General features: G+C 44.5%; 2 protein-coding genes across 3 annotated transcripts in view; one reads left to right on the top strand and one right to left on the bottom strand.

The window, feature by feature from the left end:
- Positions 1–13969, bottom strand: part of FAM135A (family with sequence similarity 135 member A) — a 94665-nt gene extending 80696 nt beyond the window's left edge. For both annotated transcript variants that reach the window (XM_040599447.1, XM_040599446.1), the window contains exon 1: positions 13535–13969. The gene's annotated coding sequence lies outside the window, so the exon portion shown is untranslated. The remainder of the gene's footprint in view (positions 1–13534) is intronic.
- LOC121090076 (atherin-like) lies at positions 521–19592 on the top strand. The gene is made up of 3 exons (XM_040598073.1): positions 521–713; positions 13415–14413; positions 19305–19592. The coding sequence occupies exons 1-3, from the start codon at positions 521–523 to the stop codon at positions 19382–19384; spliced, it is 1272 nt and encodes a 423-aa protein (XP_040454007.1). The 3' UTR covers positions 19385–19592.
- Positions 19593–19846: the final 254 nt, after the last annotated feature.

Raw genomic sequence — 19846 nt, forward strand, 5'->3', positions numbered from 1 at the left:
ACACCAAGGATGAATATAAAGCCCTGGGGGTGCAAGTGAAAAACTTTGGTGCCCAAGTGATTTTTTCTTCTATTTTACCAGCAAGGGTGCAGGCTGAAACAGACATATAATGCACATCAACTTCCGGCTTTGTGGCTCATGCTGTTGTGAGGGTTTTGGCTTCTATGACAAGGGACACTCTTTGACTATAGCCTGTTACAGAGGGATGGGATCCACCTGCCTAGAAGAGTCAAGGGAAATTTTGGCAGCAGGCTGGCCAGCTTGGTGAGGCGGGCTTTAAACTGAAGGACTCAGGGGAGGGGTCCAAAGTGGCAATGCTCACACCGTCACATCCAACTGGGGAGTAAGTCAGCCCAACCAGAGCAGCGCCATATGTTCCTTAGCTGCCTCCCAAGATGAGAACCTAAAGGCCAGCCACCTCAAGGGTGCACGTGGCTATGGTGGGTCCTCTTGTACCCCTCCTGGGAAACCTGCACATTCGATTACCTCTCTGAATTGCCTGTACACCAACACACACGGCATGGGGAATAAACAGGAAGAATTAGAGATCTGTGTGCGGCCGGAGGGCCAGGATCTCATTGCAGTTACAGAGACATGGTGGGACAGCTCGCCTGACCGGAATGCTGTTGTGGATGGCGACATACGTTTAAGGAAAGATGGGCCAGCAAGAAGAGATGGTGGAGTTGCTCTTTGTGTGAGGGAGCAACTAGAATGTATCGAGCTCTCCCTAGGGGTGGATGCAGAATGAGTCAAGAGCTTATGGGTAAAGATTAAGGGCCAGGCCAACATGGGGGACACCATCGTGCGTGTTTGCTACAGGCCACCTGATCAGGAAGAGGAAGTCAATGAGGCCTTGGAAGTAGCCTCACGATCACAGCCCCTGGTTCTCATGGGGGACTTCAACCACCCTGATATCTGCTGGAAAGACAACACAGCTTGGCACACACAGTCCAGGACGATAACTTTTTGACACAGGTGGTGGAGGAACCAATGAGGTGAGATGGGCTCTTAGGCTTTGTCTTCACAAACAAAGAAGGGCTGGATGGGAATGTGAAGGTTGAGGGCAGCCTTGGCTGAAGTGACCATGAGATGGTGGAGTTCAGGATCCTGCATGGAAGAAGCAAGGCAACAAGTAGGACTGCAGCCCTGGACTTCAGGAGAGCTAACTTTGGCCTCTTCAAGGACCTACTTGGAGGAATCCCATGGGTTAGGGCTCTAGAAGGAAGGTAGGAGGGTCCAAGAGAGCTGGCTTATATTCAAGCATCACTTCCTCCAAGATCAAGATAGGTGCATCCCCCTGAGTAAGAAATCAAGCAAAGAGGTCAGGAGGCCTGCATGGATGAGCAAGGAGCTTCTGGCAAAACTCAAACAGAAGAAGGAAGATTATGAGATATGAAAAAAGGGATAGGGCACTTGTGAGACATACAGAGATGTTGTCAGAACATGCAGGGAGGTGATGAAGAAGGCTAAAGCCCGTCTGGCATTTAATCCGGCGAAGAAGGTCAAGGACAACGAGAAGGGCTTCTCCAAGTACATCAGCAGGAAAAGGATGACTAGGGAAAATGTGGGCCTGCTGCTGAATGAGGTGAGTACCCTGGTGATGAAGGATACAGAAGGCAGAGTTACTGACTGCCTTCTTTGCTTCAGTCTTTACTGCCAATACCAACCCTCATGTTCCCCAGACTCTGGAGCCAAAAGAGAAAGTCTGGAGAAAGGAAGACTTTCTCTTGATCAAGGAAGATCCCGTTAGAGATCACTTAAGCAAACCTAACACCCACAAATCCAAGGGCCCCAACAGGATGCACCCCCGAGTGCTGAGGCAGCTGGCAGATATTATTGCTAAGCTACTCTCCATCATCTTTAAAAGGTCACAGAGGACAGGAGAGGTGCCTGAGGACCAGAGGAAAGCCAATGTCATTCCAGTCTTCAAAAAGGGCAAGAAGGAGGACACAGGAAACTACAGCCTAGTCAGCCTCACCTCCACCCCAGGAAAAGTGATGAAACGGATCATCCTGGAGGTCGTATCTAAGCATGTGGAGGAAAAGAAGGTCATCAGGAGTAGTCAACATGGATTCACCAAGGGGAAATCATTCCTCACTAACGGAATAGCCTTCCATGATGGAATGACTGGCTGAGTAGATGAGTGGAGAGCAGTGGATGTTTTCTACCTTGACCTCATCAAGGCTTCTGACACTGTCTCCCATAACACCCTCATAGGTAAACTCAGAAAGTGTGGACTAGATGAGCGGGCAGTGAGGTGGATTGAGAACTGGCTGAATGGCAGAGCTCAGAGGGTTGTGATCAGCAGCACAGAGTCCAGCTGGAGGCCTGTAGCCAGCGGTGCTCCCCAGGGGTCAGTACTGGGTCCAGTCCTGTTCAACTTACTCATCAGTGACCTGGATGAAGGGACAGAGTGTGCCCTCAACACGTTTGCTGGTGATATAGAACTGGGAGGGGTGGCTGATACACCAGAAGGCTGCGCTGCCATTCAGCAAGACCTGGACAGGCTAGAAGACTGGGCAGACAGGAACCTAGTGAAGTTCAACAAAGGCAACAGTAAGGTTCTGCGCCTGGGGAGGAATAACCCCACACACCAGTACAGGTTAGGGGCTGACCTGCTGGAAAGCAGCTCTGAGGAGGGGGACCTGGGAGTTCTGGTGGACAGCAAGGTGACCATAAGACAGCAGTGTGCCCTGGTGGCCAAGAAGGCCAGTGGTATCCTGGGGTGCATCAGGAGAAGTGTGGCCAGCAGGTGGAGGGAGGTTATTGTCTCCCTCTGCTCTGCCTTCATGAGGACACACCTGGAGTGCTGTGTCCAGCTCTGGGCTTCGCAGTTCAAGAGAGACAAGAAACTGCTGGAGAGGGCCCAGCAGAGGGCTATGAAGATAGTTAGGGGACTGGGGCATCTCCCTGCTGAGGAAAGGCTGAAAGAGCTGGGCCAGTTTAGCCTGCAGAAGAGAGGACTGAGAGGGGATCTGATCAATGTCTACAAATACCTTAAGGGTGAGTGTCAAGAGGATGGAGTCAGGCTCCTTTCAGTGGTGCCCAGTGACAGGACAAGGGGCAACGGGCACAAACTGCAATGGAGGAAGTTCCAGCTGAATATGAGGGAAAAGTTCTTTGAGGCTGGCAGAGCACTGGAACAGGCTGCCCAGCGAGGTTGTGGAGTCTCCTCTGGAGACATTCAAAACCTGCCTGAATGCATCTCTGTGCAACCTGATCTGGGTGAAGCTGCTTGAGCATGGGGTTGGCCTAGCTGGATGTCCAGAGGTCCCTTCCAACCCTGACCATTCTGTGATTCAGGAACTTTACATAAAAAGCATATAATGATCTTAGAGTAAAGAAAAAAAAAATAATTGCTAGCTATAGTATTTTGGCTTAAAGAACAAACTGCATAGCTTAATACAGTCATCTCAATCTCAAGAACTTACAAAGGATGCACTAGGTTAGAATTAATAAAGTAAGAGAGCGAAGCTTAGTAAAATAATTTGATTCTGCCCAACTGAATAGGTACTTCATAAAATATTAAGGGTCTGTTTTGGCATAAGAACATACTTCATTTTCCTACTTATGCAAAGGAAGAAAGTGTGTCTCTTTGAACTCTATGTCCCAAGCAATGCCATTAAATGAAAAATAACTCTCACATGGATGGATGAATTTGGCATTAAAATGTCTGCAGTGACTGTTAACATCACTACTCTGCCATATTTTATGAATCAGAAGAGTGTCCAAAAGGAAGCTGGTGCAACTTCTCTCCCACCCCAAGCAAACTTAGTATCAACAAAATAAAGCTTTGATTTCAGAAGAAATAAAAATAAATCTAACCGTACATGCTCAGTAAATTATTTTTAATTTATAATAATTCCATATTATTGTCTTCTGTAAATAAAACAGAGCACAATTTACAGAGTTGACTCATTGTTCCAATATCTGCTCTGAGGTCATGGTTTGACAAAACACTAAATACAGTTTGACAGGTTGGTTTTATATTGGAAGGCTTTATGCCAAATAGTTACTGTCCTTCCTCCCACAGCAGACATTAAGTCAGTGAAGATGATACATCGTGTACTCTTATTAACTTAGGAAAGGTGATAGTTTGCCTGCCTGATCAAAGTTACATTAGGAGATAGTCTGACAGTAAATCTGATCCATCATCAGTGGTCACAAAGCCACTTCCTTGGTAGTTCCTACACTAGTATCATCTGTGGCGATTGGCTGGGTGGGCCAACATGGAAAAACAGTGACTACACTATGAGTTTTATACATATATAAAGTTACTCTAAAAACACACAGGAGTACTGTATGAACACCTAATGTTAATAACCTAATATAAAGTCAGTTGATTTGGGGAAGGCTTTACAGTACTACATCTTTAAAAGCTTAATTAACAATTTCACTTTTTTTCTCATGATTTCGCTTCCAGTTTCCTACCATTTTAACAAAAGAAATCAAGGCAATCATTATAGCACATAAATTCAGGTTAAATGTGCGATTCTTTGATTTTCAATTAATAAACAATGTTTTCTATTTCCAGAGTTCTTAGATTATTTTCATCTTCTCATAATTGCTGTCCACTGCCTTTAATTCAATACCCACCAAAGAAATGCTATAGATTCTTATTTTGTTCTTCCTTTTAATGATTTTTCTGACCATAGGTCTTCTGAGACCCTCCCTGCAACTCTTCTGTTACACAAAAAAGCATTAATTTAACAGTCAAAACCATATTATTATACTACAAAGTGCAATTTAGTTATGGTTGTACAATACAGGCCTGAAGTTGAAGGACAATCAAGCAGACATTACAATCAACAACCTAACAGGGTCACAGGAAAAGTATGTCAGAATGTACATTAAAGCTTTTCAAAAACATAAGGTAGCAAACAAATATCTATATGTCAGTTTGGTGTAAGACTTTAAGCTCTCGCTGCTTGCTTACCTTCATACTAAAGAGGTGAGGAAGAGCCATACTTTTCTTTGCAACCTCAGGTAGCACCTCCAGTAACTTATTTCCTGCTTGCCTCTAAATCTAAGAGCACTAAGTTGAAACATATCTAACCTTGTAAGTTTACTTAGCTATTAATAAAACCACTTAAGCACCAGATTTTAATGCTCTAACCTTGATGTCCCTCCCTCTTTTCTACCATTGAAGTCTAGAGCAAACGAGATCAGCCCCAACAGCTACTAGCAAAAAAACCCAAAAAAAGCAAACAACTCCACACATGCACACACAAAACCAAGATAAATTAAGTCACTCCCTGCTTTCCTTTATCTGCTTTAGAAAAGAAGGTACTAAACACACTACATAGAGTACTGTGTATGCTTTTTGATCAACAAATGTTCAGCAAAAGAAGTTTCCAAAGAAACAAGTGTCAAGTAAAGACACTGATGAGCAGTGGCGGACAACTGTGATCACAGCCTGAACAAAGTGAGCACAGTTCATAATATATGTATGCTATAGGAAGAACGGATGTCAGTAAGCACCACGAGAAAATAGCACCATTATATATTATCAGCAGCAAAGTCTTTAAAGGATTTCTTCCCTCTGCTACCCTTGCAGCCTTGCTGCCACCCACCCCACAAACAGCCCCCTCTCCAATTGTGCTGGCATTTGTGGGGCCCAAAAAACCCACGACCACCAAAACAAACATTTACAGCTACTTTGGAGGTTACTTTGTAATTATTTGGGGTGGTTTGCTTTTTTTTTTTTTTTTTTAAACCACAACATTTCACTTCTTTAGATACAGCATGGCTCCACAAACAGCTGCACTGATACATCTGAAAGAGTACACCAATATTAACATCTAACCCTGAAGAAGCGAGCAAGGTCACGGCATGAATTTAAGCCAACTTTGCCCATGAAACTACACAAAGTCTTCCACATCAGCAACAGCTTCAGAAGTTTCTGCCCCAGGTGCTCATTCCCATCTTCACAGCCTCAGGACATCGCCCCTGCAACGCTGCCAACGCAGTACTGATGGGACAGCATTTTAAAATTAATTAGTTACCATTTTAGAATCATCTATTTTTGCGGGGCTTGATCAGATCACTTCCTTATCCTGTTTCACAGCCCAGCTCCACAAATAGCAGTGCCTCTGCCGTGGCGGGGAAGGGAAGGTGCGCGGCAGCATGGCACAGCGCTGGGTTCCACCGGCCACCTTCCCCTCAGCGCACCATCTCATTAAGCCACAGCCTCGGCTCAGCAAAGCCAGGAGGTTTAAGTGGCTGGGTGAGAGAAAGCGCCCCTTCTCACGGCCATTCCTGAAGTAACTTACCCTCCATTCCTTCCTTATGTTCAGTTCAAAAGCTGAAAGAGGAGGGAAACGGTACTCTTCCCTGCCCAGGGAAGGGCACAGCCCCAGAGCCCAGCTGCCAGCCCAGGCTAACCTCTCTGCTGGGCAGGGCACGTCCTACTTCCCGCTCCCTCCTCACAGGGCTAGCTCCCCGGGAGGCAACCTCTCACCTGGCAACCCAGACCCAGGATACTTCTTTCCTGAAGGACGAAGCATGGCAGGCTGGAAAGCCAAGCAGTTCGAGCAGCTCTTTGTCCCAACTGGCCCAGAAACACACTCTGCTAGCAGAGTTACCAACAGACAGATCTGGTGTCAGAGACAGGAACAATTTTTCCTGAAGAAGGGCTTTGCCAACCCCTGTCATGGAGGAAGACAGGGCCACCCTGGTCACCACAGCCTGCTCTACCCCCATACGCCCACCCGAGCTCCACAGCCTGCAACCCTCCCAGCACTGGCCTTGCTTACTCCCTGACTACAGCACCAAAATAAAAGTTACTTAAACAGTCTGTATGAAACAGACAAATAGAGCAGCCTTATCAAATTCACAAATTCAAAGTTTTGTTTTTGTTTTGCAGCTTGAAGGCTTAGGCTTTACCCCCCTCTTACCTCCCCCTCCTTGTGTGGCATTTAACTGACAGAATAATGTTGATGCATGACAAGCCACAAAAAAACCCGACACAAACCTAAAATGGCATAGCTGTTTCCTAAATAACGCATCCAAAATAAAACAAGTCTAATGAACACCTTTGTAGCTTCAACAAGGAGACTTGAAGTCAAAATATCAAAACAAAGCAGTAAACCGATTTTCTCCTACCATTTACTTGTCACATTTAGTCAGAAATTCTTGCACTAACATTTTATAATAATTAAATTCCTTACATGCTGCTTTCAAATTTGCTACAATTAGAAGAACCAATACACATAACACATCCAGGGGAGAAAGGCCCAACAACCAGAAACCACGGTCATCAGAAGCTTTCCCTACCCTGCCGATAGCATAGCTGGTTTGTTTTCAAACAGGTCCTTGTTCACTCCTGTCCTACTCAAGGACAAACCAACACCTGACCGTACTGACCAGCCATGAAAATTCATCTTTCCATCTAAACTCTGTCAGCTTTGGCACCTTTCATAAGTCAAAAGGCAGGTACACATCTGTTAGAGCTTCTAGTCACCAACCCAAATTAGACCAAATGTTTGTACCATTAGCTAGCATTCCAATTAATTTCAGAGCCATGCAATGTACTTTCCACAGAAGAGGTCATGTCTTAAGAATACGCAAAGCAAAATTAACAGCAGGTAGAACCCAACAGTTCCAAGCTTCTGCCCCAGCAGCAAGGGCTTTCATTAGAAAAAGAAGTCCAGCCTGACACAATGGCTGCAAACTTGGAGATCTAAGCCTTGACTTCCACCTTTAGGTCTAGTATTGACCACAGCTGTTTTCTCTATGTCATTTTACACGTAAAAGCAGTAAGATGTACGCTTTCTACTATCTATGCCTCATTGTTTTGGCACTTCAAATACCCTCAACATCTTGGCACATTTTGATCTGAATTATTTCACTGAGGTAAGGGTTTTAAGGTCAGAGGTGCATGAAAATATAAGACCTAGAACTGTCTGATAGCTCATATAATCTCAGAGTTTCCCTAGAAAATTCATAAAAATCTTTAAACAATACATATATATGCATTTATAGTGAGCTAGATGGGCCATATATAAATAGGCAGGCAAGCAATATATACTATAGTTTAAAAGTATTAGCTCTGCAACTACTTCTACTACTAAAAGACAGCAGTATTAATTACACTATTTAGATGGATTTTTTTAAACACAGAAATATACAATCATTATGCAAAAAAATCATCAATCGACAACTCAAATGACAGCCTGGGAAAAATGTAGTTTCATTCAAAGAAACTTCTTAAACCTGCAGAAGACCAAACACTATTACACTTCTCTTATAAATTTAAATAGAAAGAAGATAAAAGATATACTGCAAGCCATTCTGATACGAAAATTTAAAGGGAACCCTTTCTTATTAACTTCAGAAAATCATCTAAAGCATAAAGAGAATTCAGTATTTTATAGCTAGAAAGTGTGATAAGCTTATCTAGCTCGACATGCTGTCCACAACAGGTAATTAATGATCTGTCATGATCAGTAACAGGGATAGATTCACAAGGTTACAACATGTGAATACAGTGTGATTATAGAATGCAGATCTAGATCTGAAAAACAAGCCAGTTCATTATTTTAAAATGTCAGAAATCAACCATAAGGCTTCCTGCACAACTGATGAATGATGTAGATATCTTCTTAATTCTAAGAATTTGGGGGTGTGGTGTATACAGGTTTCTGATTTATTTTATAAATGAGATTCAGCGAACTATATGCACACATATATATGTACATATATATGTATATATAGGTATAATTACATAGTACTAGAGGTAACGAATTTATAACTTTTCACTTGAAAATTAAAAAAAAAAAAAAAAAGCAAGCATAAGTTTTCAGTCTTTCTGGTACAAGCCACAATTCAGAAATAAGGAAATTTTTAGTTTATTTTTAGGAAGAATTTTGGTAAGGGAGACTTTCTATCTTGTTTCCAACAAAATTGCTTCCAAAATATAAAGTTCAAGATTCTTAGAACTGAAAACGTTCCCCATTCCAAAGTCTCCAAGGAAAATACATTAAAAAAGATAACACTGAAAACTTCTAATGAAAAATAGAACTGATGTCATTTCAATCTGCTTTAGCGTTTCCAATTTTTATTCTGCTTGTAAATTGAACTTTGCAAGGCTTCATTCTGTTCCTTATTTCTCTGCCTGTTCTTTCCAAGAATACTGCTGTCACCGATTTCCTGCTTGAAGTAAACACAATTTGCTCACCTGACTTCTCTCTGACCCCAAATGATAGCAAACTTATTTCCTCCCTTTCAGATTTTTTTTCTTGTATGCTCTTTGTTGTATACACTTGTTACCACAAGTGTTCTATGTATTGTTCTTTGAGGAAGACAATTTGTATGACAGACTTCTACAAATATCAGCAACACCACATTACCGACATACCAACTGCTTTTGCTACAAATGAATGCATAAATATTTAACCGCTGTGTTCATAGATCTACAATGATGTAGTTTTCTGTACACAGTACTTCATAAGATGTATCCCATGAATGAACACAATCAAAAGGTGCTTAGTAAAATGCTAGAGCAGGCCAAAATCAGCAGATGCTTAACAAACAGAAAAGCATGTGTCTTGCCACACACAGAAAACACACGGTGCATGAATGTCGACAGTATATAGGATGGCCTAGCTGTGGCAGAAAAACATAGCAGCAGCATTTATTCGGAAACATTCTATAGTCTGACTGTAGCAAGTTTACAAGGGAACAGGAAAAAGTGGCTTTTGAGCAGATTTAACCAGCCAATGCCAGTCTCTCACTGCTGATTTAAAACAGCAAGATTGCGTCTTGAAGGCTCCCACATATAAAGCATTTGAAGGTTGCTATATGAACAAACTTACTTCTAACAAAATTAATCACATTTTCTATGCTTTTTTACTATAAGGGAAAATGAATGGAAGATTAAATAATTCATAATTCAGGAAATTCTAAGTTATGCTTATAGTTTTACCAAAAGAGAAATCGACTGTGCTGGCACTTCACAGGAATACTTGTTTACAAGCTCTCTGACCCAATGGCCTGACAGAGGTACCAGACATAAAACAGCAGGCTGGCAAAACAAATATCCATCACAAACAATTGCTGGTCAACCCGCAGATGCTACTTGTCTATCCTGTCATGAAAACAATTAAAGGACTAGTGAGACTGTATTTTTCCATACAGAGAAAAAGGGGAAGGAGGAAACCCCACACAAAAAAAATGCAACTCTTCCTCCTTGGTCAATGAGAGGTATATTCTGCCAAGCCTACCCTGTAGTCTGTAGGAACTGGGAGATGAAAAAGAACAAAAAGATTTCAGGACACAAGATGCAAAGCATTAAGATGCGTCACTTACCAAGCAAGGATGAGACGCACCGGCCTGTATCAATAACAACTTCAAACACTAAACCAAGGTCAAAACTAACAGGAATTCACAACTATTTATTGTAATTCTCACACTGAGGTCCATCTTTGGTGCCAGTTTAACTTTCACATTTGTTCAGGACAGCACCCAGGCCAAGAGAGAGACAACAGGCACCAGTACTCCCAGTGTTTAATCAATAAACATTTAGGTACCTGCCTCCTAGGTTTGTGCAGACAGCTAGGTTCTCTTCAAAGAAATAACAGTACAAGCGTCAGAGCTCAGACAGGACTCCTGTATCTTTACCTCCAATAATTCAAAACCTTGCCACTCACAGTAATCTGCCTCAGCCCTCTGCCAGAATTTTCCTTCCTATCCACCTCCACAGCCAGCCATACGGCTGTGGCATACGTACTCCATTCTAATCACTTTCAGCAGCCTCAAAGAGAACCTTGCACCAAAACACCCGACTGTAACCTGGTGAGAGTGAGATACTGACAGAAACATCCTGTCACAGGGTGTTCACAACATCTTAAAACTACAACAAAGTGCACCAGAACTTCTCAGTCTTCCTCAGTGGAGGACTGACTAGCAAAGTCAACAAGGAATGCTAAAGAGCAATGGATCTCAACTTTCATGTCTCTCCCTGCTTGCGAACTGTATTCACTAATTCTTCCATGTGAGATAAAAATGTAAGAGACAATCCCACAGCTGAACTTTGGAACCCAGGTACTTCCAAGGGAAGTATTAAAACCAGAAAACTAGAGTGCCAGGTAACAGTCTCACATCCATCATTGGAGCTTCAGAAGAGACACCAGGGCATAGTTGTTCTGAAACCTGAACAGAACCCAAGGTACTATTTTTGAGGTTTTGCTGAACTCAAAACAGAACTAAATTCTATAGCAATGGAATTAAATTGAATCAACAAATGTGTTAGGTTGTCTGGCACATTTTGAAAATCACAGTTTTGAAGACAGATTTCGGTTGCTGTGTGTGCTTTACTGTTACTGATTACTATCTATGCCAAACCTCACTCAGGCCAGTTGTACCAACTGTAATTAAAAGTGAGGGTCAATTTTGTTAACGAAGTGCTAACTTTTGAACAAAATGAGTATTTTCACATAGCAGCCAACTCTTAGCAGTTTTGCAGGATTGTATTTCACATAAGGATTTAAACCATTCCAAAGAATGAGCTCAAAGTCTTATCCTGTGATTTTTATTGATTACTGAAGGAAAGCCGAAGAATTGACTTATGCTACTTACAGAGGGAAAAAATGAGAGGCAGGAAAAAGAAAACAAGTTGGTCCATCCAAGGAAAACGTAGACTAAGATTTATAGCTGTGCTCTGACATACCAAATACAGGTATTCAGCCTGTGACTACTGGCACAGTCATATGGAAGAAACACAGTAAGATGACAATTCTGTGTTTCATTCATTTAAAGTAAATACTTTTAAAGTATGCAAAGATACAGCCAGAGCCTGGATTATTGTTCACTTCCTACAAAACAGTATTTTCAGTTCTATTAATTGTTGAATGGACTAATAAAACCTGTGTCAAAGTACTTAATTTGCTCCTCCACAAACCCAGAATTCTTTCATCCTGAAAAACCCATAGCGTTCCAGCAAAACACAGCTTTACTGAACCAGGTTTGGACTGTGGCGGTCATCCTTCAGCAAGGGCCAAGCAGTTTTTTCTTCACAATCAAAATGCTAAGTAAGAGATGTCTTACAGATGAAAATGTAATACATTCCCTTCCACAGTAATAAAGATCAAACCAGTGGCATTCCCAGCTTGTTATCAGTCCAGCAAACTAAAAAGCAGTGCATATGGATTTTAGCTCAGGCTTTGCTGACGTACAAGACAACACTAAGCTAGTGGACTGAACTGCTTAAAAAACAAAGCAAAACCCAGTAAGACAAAACAGATATTTATGCCCACTTACTTGATAAAACAGAAGACTTCAGACAGAAGTTTGTTTACCTTGCAATCAGAAAAACCCACTGCATACCAGAAAGGGGAAGTGCGTTAAACACTCCAGCACGAATTACCCCTTTAGTTATAATATCAACATAACTGTAAATCCTCACAATTGTATTTTTAAAGAAATCCTTTACACCGTGCAATTTCTCTTCAAAATAGTATGTCTGCAACACATAATCATTACATAAAGTTTTCAAGTAAGTTCTGCTGAAATTTTGTTTCTTAAAATAACACAAGACAGAAAGATTACTTCCACAAGAGTGCTTACTGACCACGCAAATTCTGCCCTTAGCGTCCTAAGGTTAACTCACCCCTAGAGATACCTTACGGATGGTAACCGGAGTGAGCAGCACCTGCCGACAGCACGCACCGCGTAGCCGCAGTGCCGTGCCGTGCCCCCGCAGGGCACACCGGCGTGGCGGCGGCAGGCTGTGCCCTGCTGCGGGGGGAGCGCAGCGCCGGCCGGCCCCGCCGGGCAGGCGGGGAGCCCCAGGGCCGCCCTCCGCGCACCAGGAAATAGTTGGAAGCTATTCCTGACGCTCGGCCAGCAACTTTCCACACCACATGAACAAACGATATTAAAACGACAAATAAAAAACCACGCAAACACCATTTCAGACCCTGGGAGAATCCGGTATTTCTCAGGAAGGCAAGGAGGAAGAAGGCAGCAACGCCTGACTGCCCCGGCGCCGCCGCCGGTACTCGGGCACTCCACGCCGGGGACGAGATGGGCATTATTTCTGACCTATTTTCGGCGCCGCCTCAGAGCGATAAACAATCAACAACGGCAGCGAAACGCTGCCCGGGCAGAAACTTCCCCAGCCACCAGCCACTCGCGGCGTTCACACAAGCTGCCCCCCAGCCGGGGGGAAGCGGCAGCAAGGGAGGGCGGCGTCCTCTGCCCCGCGGCGGAGGCGGCCGAGCCCCCCGGGCGGCCGCAACCCCCCGGGGCCCCGCCTCGCCGCCCCCCAGGCCACTACCCGCAGTTTTCGAGCCGGGGCTGCTGGGGCGCGGGGGGAGGTCTGCCCGACACAAACAAGTCCCCGCCCGCCATGCCCGCGGCGGGCGTAGGCCAGGCACGGAGGGGCGCGTCTAGCGCCCGGCGGCCACGGCCCTAGCCCCGGCCCCAGCCCCAGCCCTGCGGGAGGAGCCCGGGACACCCGGCGAAAGGGCGGCCGGGTTCGGCCCGACGCTTTCCCCCGCCGCCCCGCGCCCCCTCGCCGCTCCTCCGCACCGACCTGGGACACAAAGGAGCGGCCGCCGCTGCCCGCCGATCGCCCGCCGCCTCCTCGCCCGCGCTCCCCGCGGAGTCCAGGCCGCGGCAGCACCGGGATGGCGTAACGCAGGCATCCGACGCCGGCGCCTGCTGCTCCCGCGGCGGCCCGTGCCGCCGGCACCCGCTCTGCACTGGGCGGGGAGGGGGAAGAGAGGGGGGCGCTGGGAGCCGACCGCGCCGGCCGAGCGCCGCTTCCTGCTCCCCGGCGCCTGGCAGCTGCCGCAGCCTCGCAGCTGCCGCCGGGGGGGGCCGCGCCCGCGGCTAGGCAGAGGCCGGCGGCAGCGCAGCCCGCGGCCGCCGCATCCTCGGCTCCTGCGCCGGGCTCGCCGCGCCGCCACTGGCTCTGAGGAGTCGCCCGCGCGGCTCCTGCGGCGGCCGCTGGCAGCCGGAGACCGGCTGGCCCCGCTGCTGCGCCCGGCGCGGGCTCGTGCTCCCCCTGCTGCCGCGCCGGGCCGGGCCGCGGCTAGGGCTCCTCCCGCGGCTCTGCGGGGCCGGGCTGTGGCGGCCGCGGGTGAAGGCCGGGAGCCCCCGGGGGCGGCGGCCAGGCCGGGCCGCGGGCGGAAGGGACGTGACCCGTTCCGGCTTGCCCCTGGGTGTCCGCCTGCGGCCCCGTGCCCCCGGCGCTCCCCTCATGGCGCACAGCGGAGGGGGCAGGAGGCCTCCGTCCCGCCGGCGGCCCTGCGCGCCCCGTGGCAACCAGCGCTGCCCCCGGCACCCTCCGCCCCGGCCAGGACGCAGCTCCGCCGGCGGTGGAGGGAGCGGCCCGCAGGGGAAAGGCGACCCGGGGCTGGCAGGAACGCGGGCCGAGCCATGGGGCACCAGCCCGGGTGCGGGACGGCAGGTAATGCGCTGCTTCTAGGCCCCTTGGGGGGGGCGGGGGCATTCTCATTTCTGGAGCAAGACGTTTTAGCAAGACGTGATAGAAAAATACAAGTAAATCGGCTGTAAGAGGCACTAGTAGAACTGACAGTCCTTGAGGAAGAGAGATGCTGGGTACTACAGTCTCATTAACAAGTGCAATATGCAGCTTGAAAATTACTTAGTTCAGGGAACTGCTGAAAACAAAATGATTGCCTGTCTGGAAAACAATCTTATTCTTCTTCCCCTTCTATCTGCTTGCCTTCATCTGAAAAAAAAAATATCTTGGATCTAAAGAAGACTTGCATAAAGACAGTTTTTCAGACTGCCAATGTGGGCTTCCCGTCTGAAAGCCAAAACGAAGCCTGTAGCTGTTTTGCAGAAAGAGGAGTTGCAAAGCAGCAGATTTGCTTTTAGTTTAGGGAGTCCTTCAGGCCAGTCTGGTGGCCAGCAATGTTAAAGTCGATCCGTTAGTTTTTGGATAGGATTCTTTCAGTGATTTTGTCACCGATTGATTTAGCACCCAAAAATGCAGACAGAAGATTAAAGAGTGTGAAAGCAGGAAGCCCAAGTGATGCTGAGTTAGGATAAATGACAGTAGGATGAGAAGGTGATCACCGAGGCGTACAAAGACCGGTTTTGTGAGACATCCATGTGAGTTCTCAGCACCTGTTTCTGTAAAACCTGATCGAGATTGTACTGATCACTGCCAGCAGAAACTTACTGCAGGCTGAACTCATGGCTATCTGGGAATTTTTAAATTTTGTGAAAGCCATCTCCATTCATGAGAGATTAATGATTTAAATGAAACTTGCATTTGATTTATCAGGACCATGCAAGTTGTCTCAAGGCTTTTTGAAAAGGCAATTTTGAAAGCATCAGTATTGATCCTTGAACCTGAGAACACATGGTTGCTGTTTTGCTTTTTTACCCTTGGTTATTTCAGGATAGGCTTGAGTGACTGCTTTGTGGTCCCAGAGAGTCAGTTCTGACGTACCAAAAAAATACTGGAGCACGATGTCAGCAGTGGCTAAGAAAAGGACCCACCAGCCCTAAACAACATGCGTCAAACTTGTCTCAGGAATACAGCAGTTTTGTACTAAAAGGTGCTCAGCACCAGATAGTGCCTGTGGCTCTCAAGAGCCAGATTTTGTTGAATGTGTTCTGGTTTCTGAATAGTTCAAAGGCCAGGCTGACAGTTTGGATGGGTTTTATATATTTGCACAGATAAATACTTCTCTGGCTCATTATTTTTGTTACTTTACCTCTCCCAAACCTTGCCTGGAGTTCAGCTATTAGGAAAACGTATCTTGCAGTCTTCTTTCGCATTACATGGAGGAAGCAATTCTTGGCAACAGTCTTTTCCCCTGATAGGAGGAGAAAACTGGCAGCTTGTTCCCATAAATAGCCAAGCTCCCATTAGAGAAATCTAATTTTCTCCCTTACCAAAATTCACTTGAGAAGATCTATCATCAATCAGCCCACGTGACGGCCATGCCCTTCTTTTGCTTGTGACAGTGAATACTGCTTATGGGATAGGGACCACTGACCTCCCCACCTGGCTTTCTGTTGCCCCCCTTGATTGTTCTTGTAAAGAAGGATGGTCTGAGAGCCCTGCTGAATGTAGATAAACTTCGAAAACAGCAGCTCACTCAGTGTCTGTGCAAAGCTGCCCTTATTTCCAGGAGATTTTTAGAGTTTAGGTGCTGTACATACAAACTGTAACAAAACGAGTACCCTGTTGAAGACTGGATACACTGGTAAGCATTATAGATTAGAGATGCCTATCGAGAAGTTAAGGACTAACCTCGCTAATAACTAGCATAGCGAGGCCTAGAAGTAATTCATTGCTTAGGTATGATGCAGGAGACCCTAGAAGCCCACTTCTGCAGACTGAGTTCTGCCAAAGCTGTTTCCCATGGGAAATTATATTAAATTGTGAGCTCATAGTGCTGACCATTTTGACTAGTCCAGGATTTTGTTAAAAGAATAGTTCACTGATTTACGGGTATGTCTGCATGGCTCAATACAGCACTAATGTTGGTCTGTATCCCCAGCTAGCACCAAGCTCGTGCAGGATAGGAAACAAAAGCTGTGTAGCCACCAACAGCTGAACCAAGAAGCAGGACTGGGAACCCAGATGTGATACCACACAAAAGCAACTGTACTGCTTCAGTTTCAGAGCAGCTCTGACCAGTGATAACCTAGGCATTTCTCCACCCTGATCTAGTGTGTAGCATACCAAGCACACTGTGGGAGAAGGGTAATGTAGTAAAGGGCCAATGAGGCAGAGTGGAGCTGCATAAGCCTTGGAAAATTGGTGAAGCTTGATCTTGATTCCTGGGAGGAGACAACACAATGGATATTTTGGCAAGGAGGCTTGGTAACAGTGTGCACGAGTGGTTGGTGTATCAGGAGGCCACGGAAGAAGAATCTGGAGTGAAAAAAGCAAGAGAAAAGTTTTTTCTGAGAAATCTATATAGGTGGACAAAGAGAAAGGTTGGGTCTCAGAAAAATTACCAAAGAAGAAAAAATTGGACATAGAGTAGGATGATAAAGATTGCCAGATTCTGAGTCAACATTATGCCACGGGGATGGTTTCATATGTTACGGTGCCTAGGATTTAAAATTGAGTATGAGCGGAGGAACGATTCCTGTCAAAGAAGCAGCTGTTGATTGTGCTTCTTTGCTGTCAAAATATGAAAAAATGCTGAATGAACATTCAACTGATTGCTCAATGAAAATAAAATTCTAGACAACTGCCAGATTTGGCTGTGTGCCCCCAATGAATATCCAGATATAGGATACAGAGCACTAAGCATGTTCATTTTCAGATAACAGATTTGTGTGAAGCATCCTCTGCATTGGCTTTAATCATAAGAAAACATAGAAACTAATTACATTTTGAGAACATTTTGATAACTGTGTGTTGAAAACAGTGAATGAAAAGATACTTTTGTGTACTGCAAGGAATTGCAAAGTTCTCATTAGAATATATAATTACAAAATCATAAAATAGTATGCTACTAAAACAGAAAGCTTTACAACTGCAATGCTATTTTTTATTTTGAAGAATTTGATCAGTACAATCTAAAATTATCTTTTAAACTTTATTACATAACAAATGGATGCAATATGTATTTATAGGATTCACAGAAGATTGATTAAAATTACTTTCTAACAATTGTGACTGTTTCCTCATATGACAAATAATGGGAGTTTTTTGGTCATTTGGGGATTACAAAGCAAAAGGGGTGAAGAATCACTAATCACATATAGAGAATAAAATAATTAGATAAAAATATGGCTACAGAATGTAAAGGTTCATTCTCCACTTATCAGGAGGCTCTCTAAAGGCTGCTCAGAATGGGGAACTCAGTGCTGTAGCTATGTTCAGTTTGCATGCTATTACATTGATGCAAAAATAAGGAACTTGCTTTTTTGACACACAGCATGCTAATAGTGATATAGGGAACCCTCCAGACCACTGCTATAATTAGTAGTTTCAGAGGTGGCAACAGGAATTTCGGTTTAGGTGCACTGACTTTAAATAAGGGATATTTAGGAGGTGTCAGGAGTGGCTAGATATAGGATTAAATGAATGGACACAGGTTAGGTGTTGGAAATGTGCAAGTAAAGATGGGAACAGAATTAATGCAAGCAGATAGTAAGAAGTTGAAGTTGGAGCGGGAGAGGAAATGAGCCAAAGGTGGAAGTACATTTAAAAAGGAAAAGGGAAGGAGAGAAACCACTAGAAGACAGCAATGTGAAGCTTACAGAAAAATAAGTTTTTAAATACAGCATGTTAATTATCCATCAAAAACAGGAGAAACAAGGATATGGAAGAAACATAATCCATAGGATGTTGGAACAAAATACCTGTAGTCAGTTAGAAACACTGGGGATCACAGTTCTACAGAGACAACTGCATTTGATTTTGCTTTTCTTTGCAAGTGTAGTAAGAAATAACTGCAAAAGTCAAGGACATGGCATATGTTACATTAATGTTCATCAAATGAAAGCCAATGAGGAAAGGAGATGTAAAGAAATGATTGTGAGTCTTTTGGGTAGGACTTATGAAAGTAATCTACTTGAAGATTTGCTTTGAAAACTCTAGGGCCAAAAGAGGCTATAGAAAATACATCTGTGTTAACTGTCATCGCTATTTAGCAAGTTATGATGTATCAAACCTAAATAGCTCAATGCAGTAATACTTAATAATCATATTGACATCTAACTATTTAATTTCTCATCCTTTTTGAGAAAGCAGCAACAGGAACTAATTACACTTTCCAGAGGGCAACTTTCAGAGCAAGTTCTTTTAGACAGTGATGAGACTGCAAGTGCCCTGTTTACAGGGTATGGGTACACCCTTCCACAGAGTTGCTGAAAGTAGTTTATTCCAGGTTATTCCCTGGCACTATCATGAAAGGGATGTGGCTTTTGTGTCTCTGGCCCAAGCTGCACCCATACTGAAATTTCCCCCTCCGTCTTCGTGACACCTGGGGCTGGTCGTGCTAACACCCAGCTGTGTAGGAAGTGCTCTGGGCTGTGGTCAGGTCGCATGTCAAATGGTTTCTGTCTTGGAGCCTACAGATCTGGCTGTTGGAAAGATATTCCACAGCCTAGCAGTTCCCACCTTGATGCATAGTAATTCATCATATTCAAATCACATTTTGCTTTGTCTTAGGTTGCACTTGGCATTAACAGTTCTCTTATTACAGTCTGTGTTGAGTGCTATAGATACTGATGTTCCCTCCAGAAATGACTGTTTTATCATGTTGAGCTGCACAAGTTCAGGACTACCAGCTCTTTCCATAAGATAACTTCACTTGGTAACTGATGGTGTCTGAATTCTTTCCAATTTTCTGCAGCATTTGTATGGAGGAAAACACAGTATTCAAGTTATAACCTTGCTGGTGCCAGACAGAGAGAGACCACTTATATGTACTGATGGGTTGGACTGTGCATATAAGTTGACTACCCCACAACTTTGAAATTTGCATTTTGGCAATATCGAATGAGATCTTCACAAAACAATTTTCTATTCATTATCAACTCCACAATATTTTGGATTATTTTCTCTCTTGTAGTATTTTCTTGTGTTTTTCTGAGCTTGGTGTTAGTTTATTTTTGCCAGTCATATACCTAGTTTCTCTGGAGCTATTCTTTCTTTGTGCTGGTTGTTTTTCTTCATTTGGATATAATTTCTAAGGTTAATAGTTGTGCTGTTTGATTTTGCCCTGAAATAGAAACAAAAATTGTTCATTAAGATCCAACCTAAAAAAAAATAATGGTTAAAATATTCAGTTGGATGCTTTTCCCCAACATCCTATGTTGCTATTTATCACTGTACAGTATCTTTCCCAAACTTCTGTCTGATTACATAGTATAAGATTTACTGTTATTCTTTTTT

The sequence above is a fragment of the Falco naumanni genome, chromosome 6 (assembly GCF_017639655.2).
Source record: "Falco naumanni isolate bFalNau1 chromosome 6, bFalNau1.pat, whole genome shotgun sequence".
In the NCBI taxonomy this organism is placed as follows: Eukaryota; Metazoa; Chordata; class Aves; order Falconiformes; family Falconidae; genus Falco; species Falco naumanni.

What these genes read in the sequence shown, in the direction of transcription:
- LOC121090076 (XM_040598073.1), top strand. Translation starts at nt 521, where the DNA reads ATGGGGAATAAACAGGAAGAATTAGAGATCTGTGTGCGGCCGGAGGGC. An exon ending in TGTGAGGGAGCAACTAGAAT is followed by an intron (nt 714 to 13,414) that starts GTATCGAGCTCT and finishes CCACGGCCCTAG; the next exon opens with CCCCGGCCCCAGCCCCAGCC. An exon ending in GCCCGGGTGCGGGACGGCAG is followed by an intron (nt 14,414 to 19,304) that starts GTAATGCGCTGC and finishes AATTTTCTGCAG; the next exon opens with CATTTGTATGGAGGAAAACA.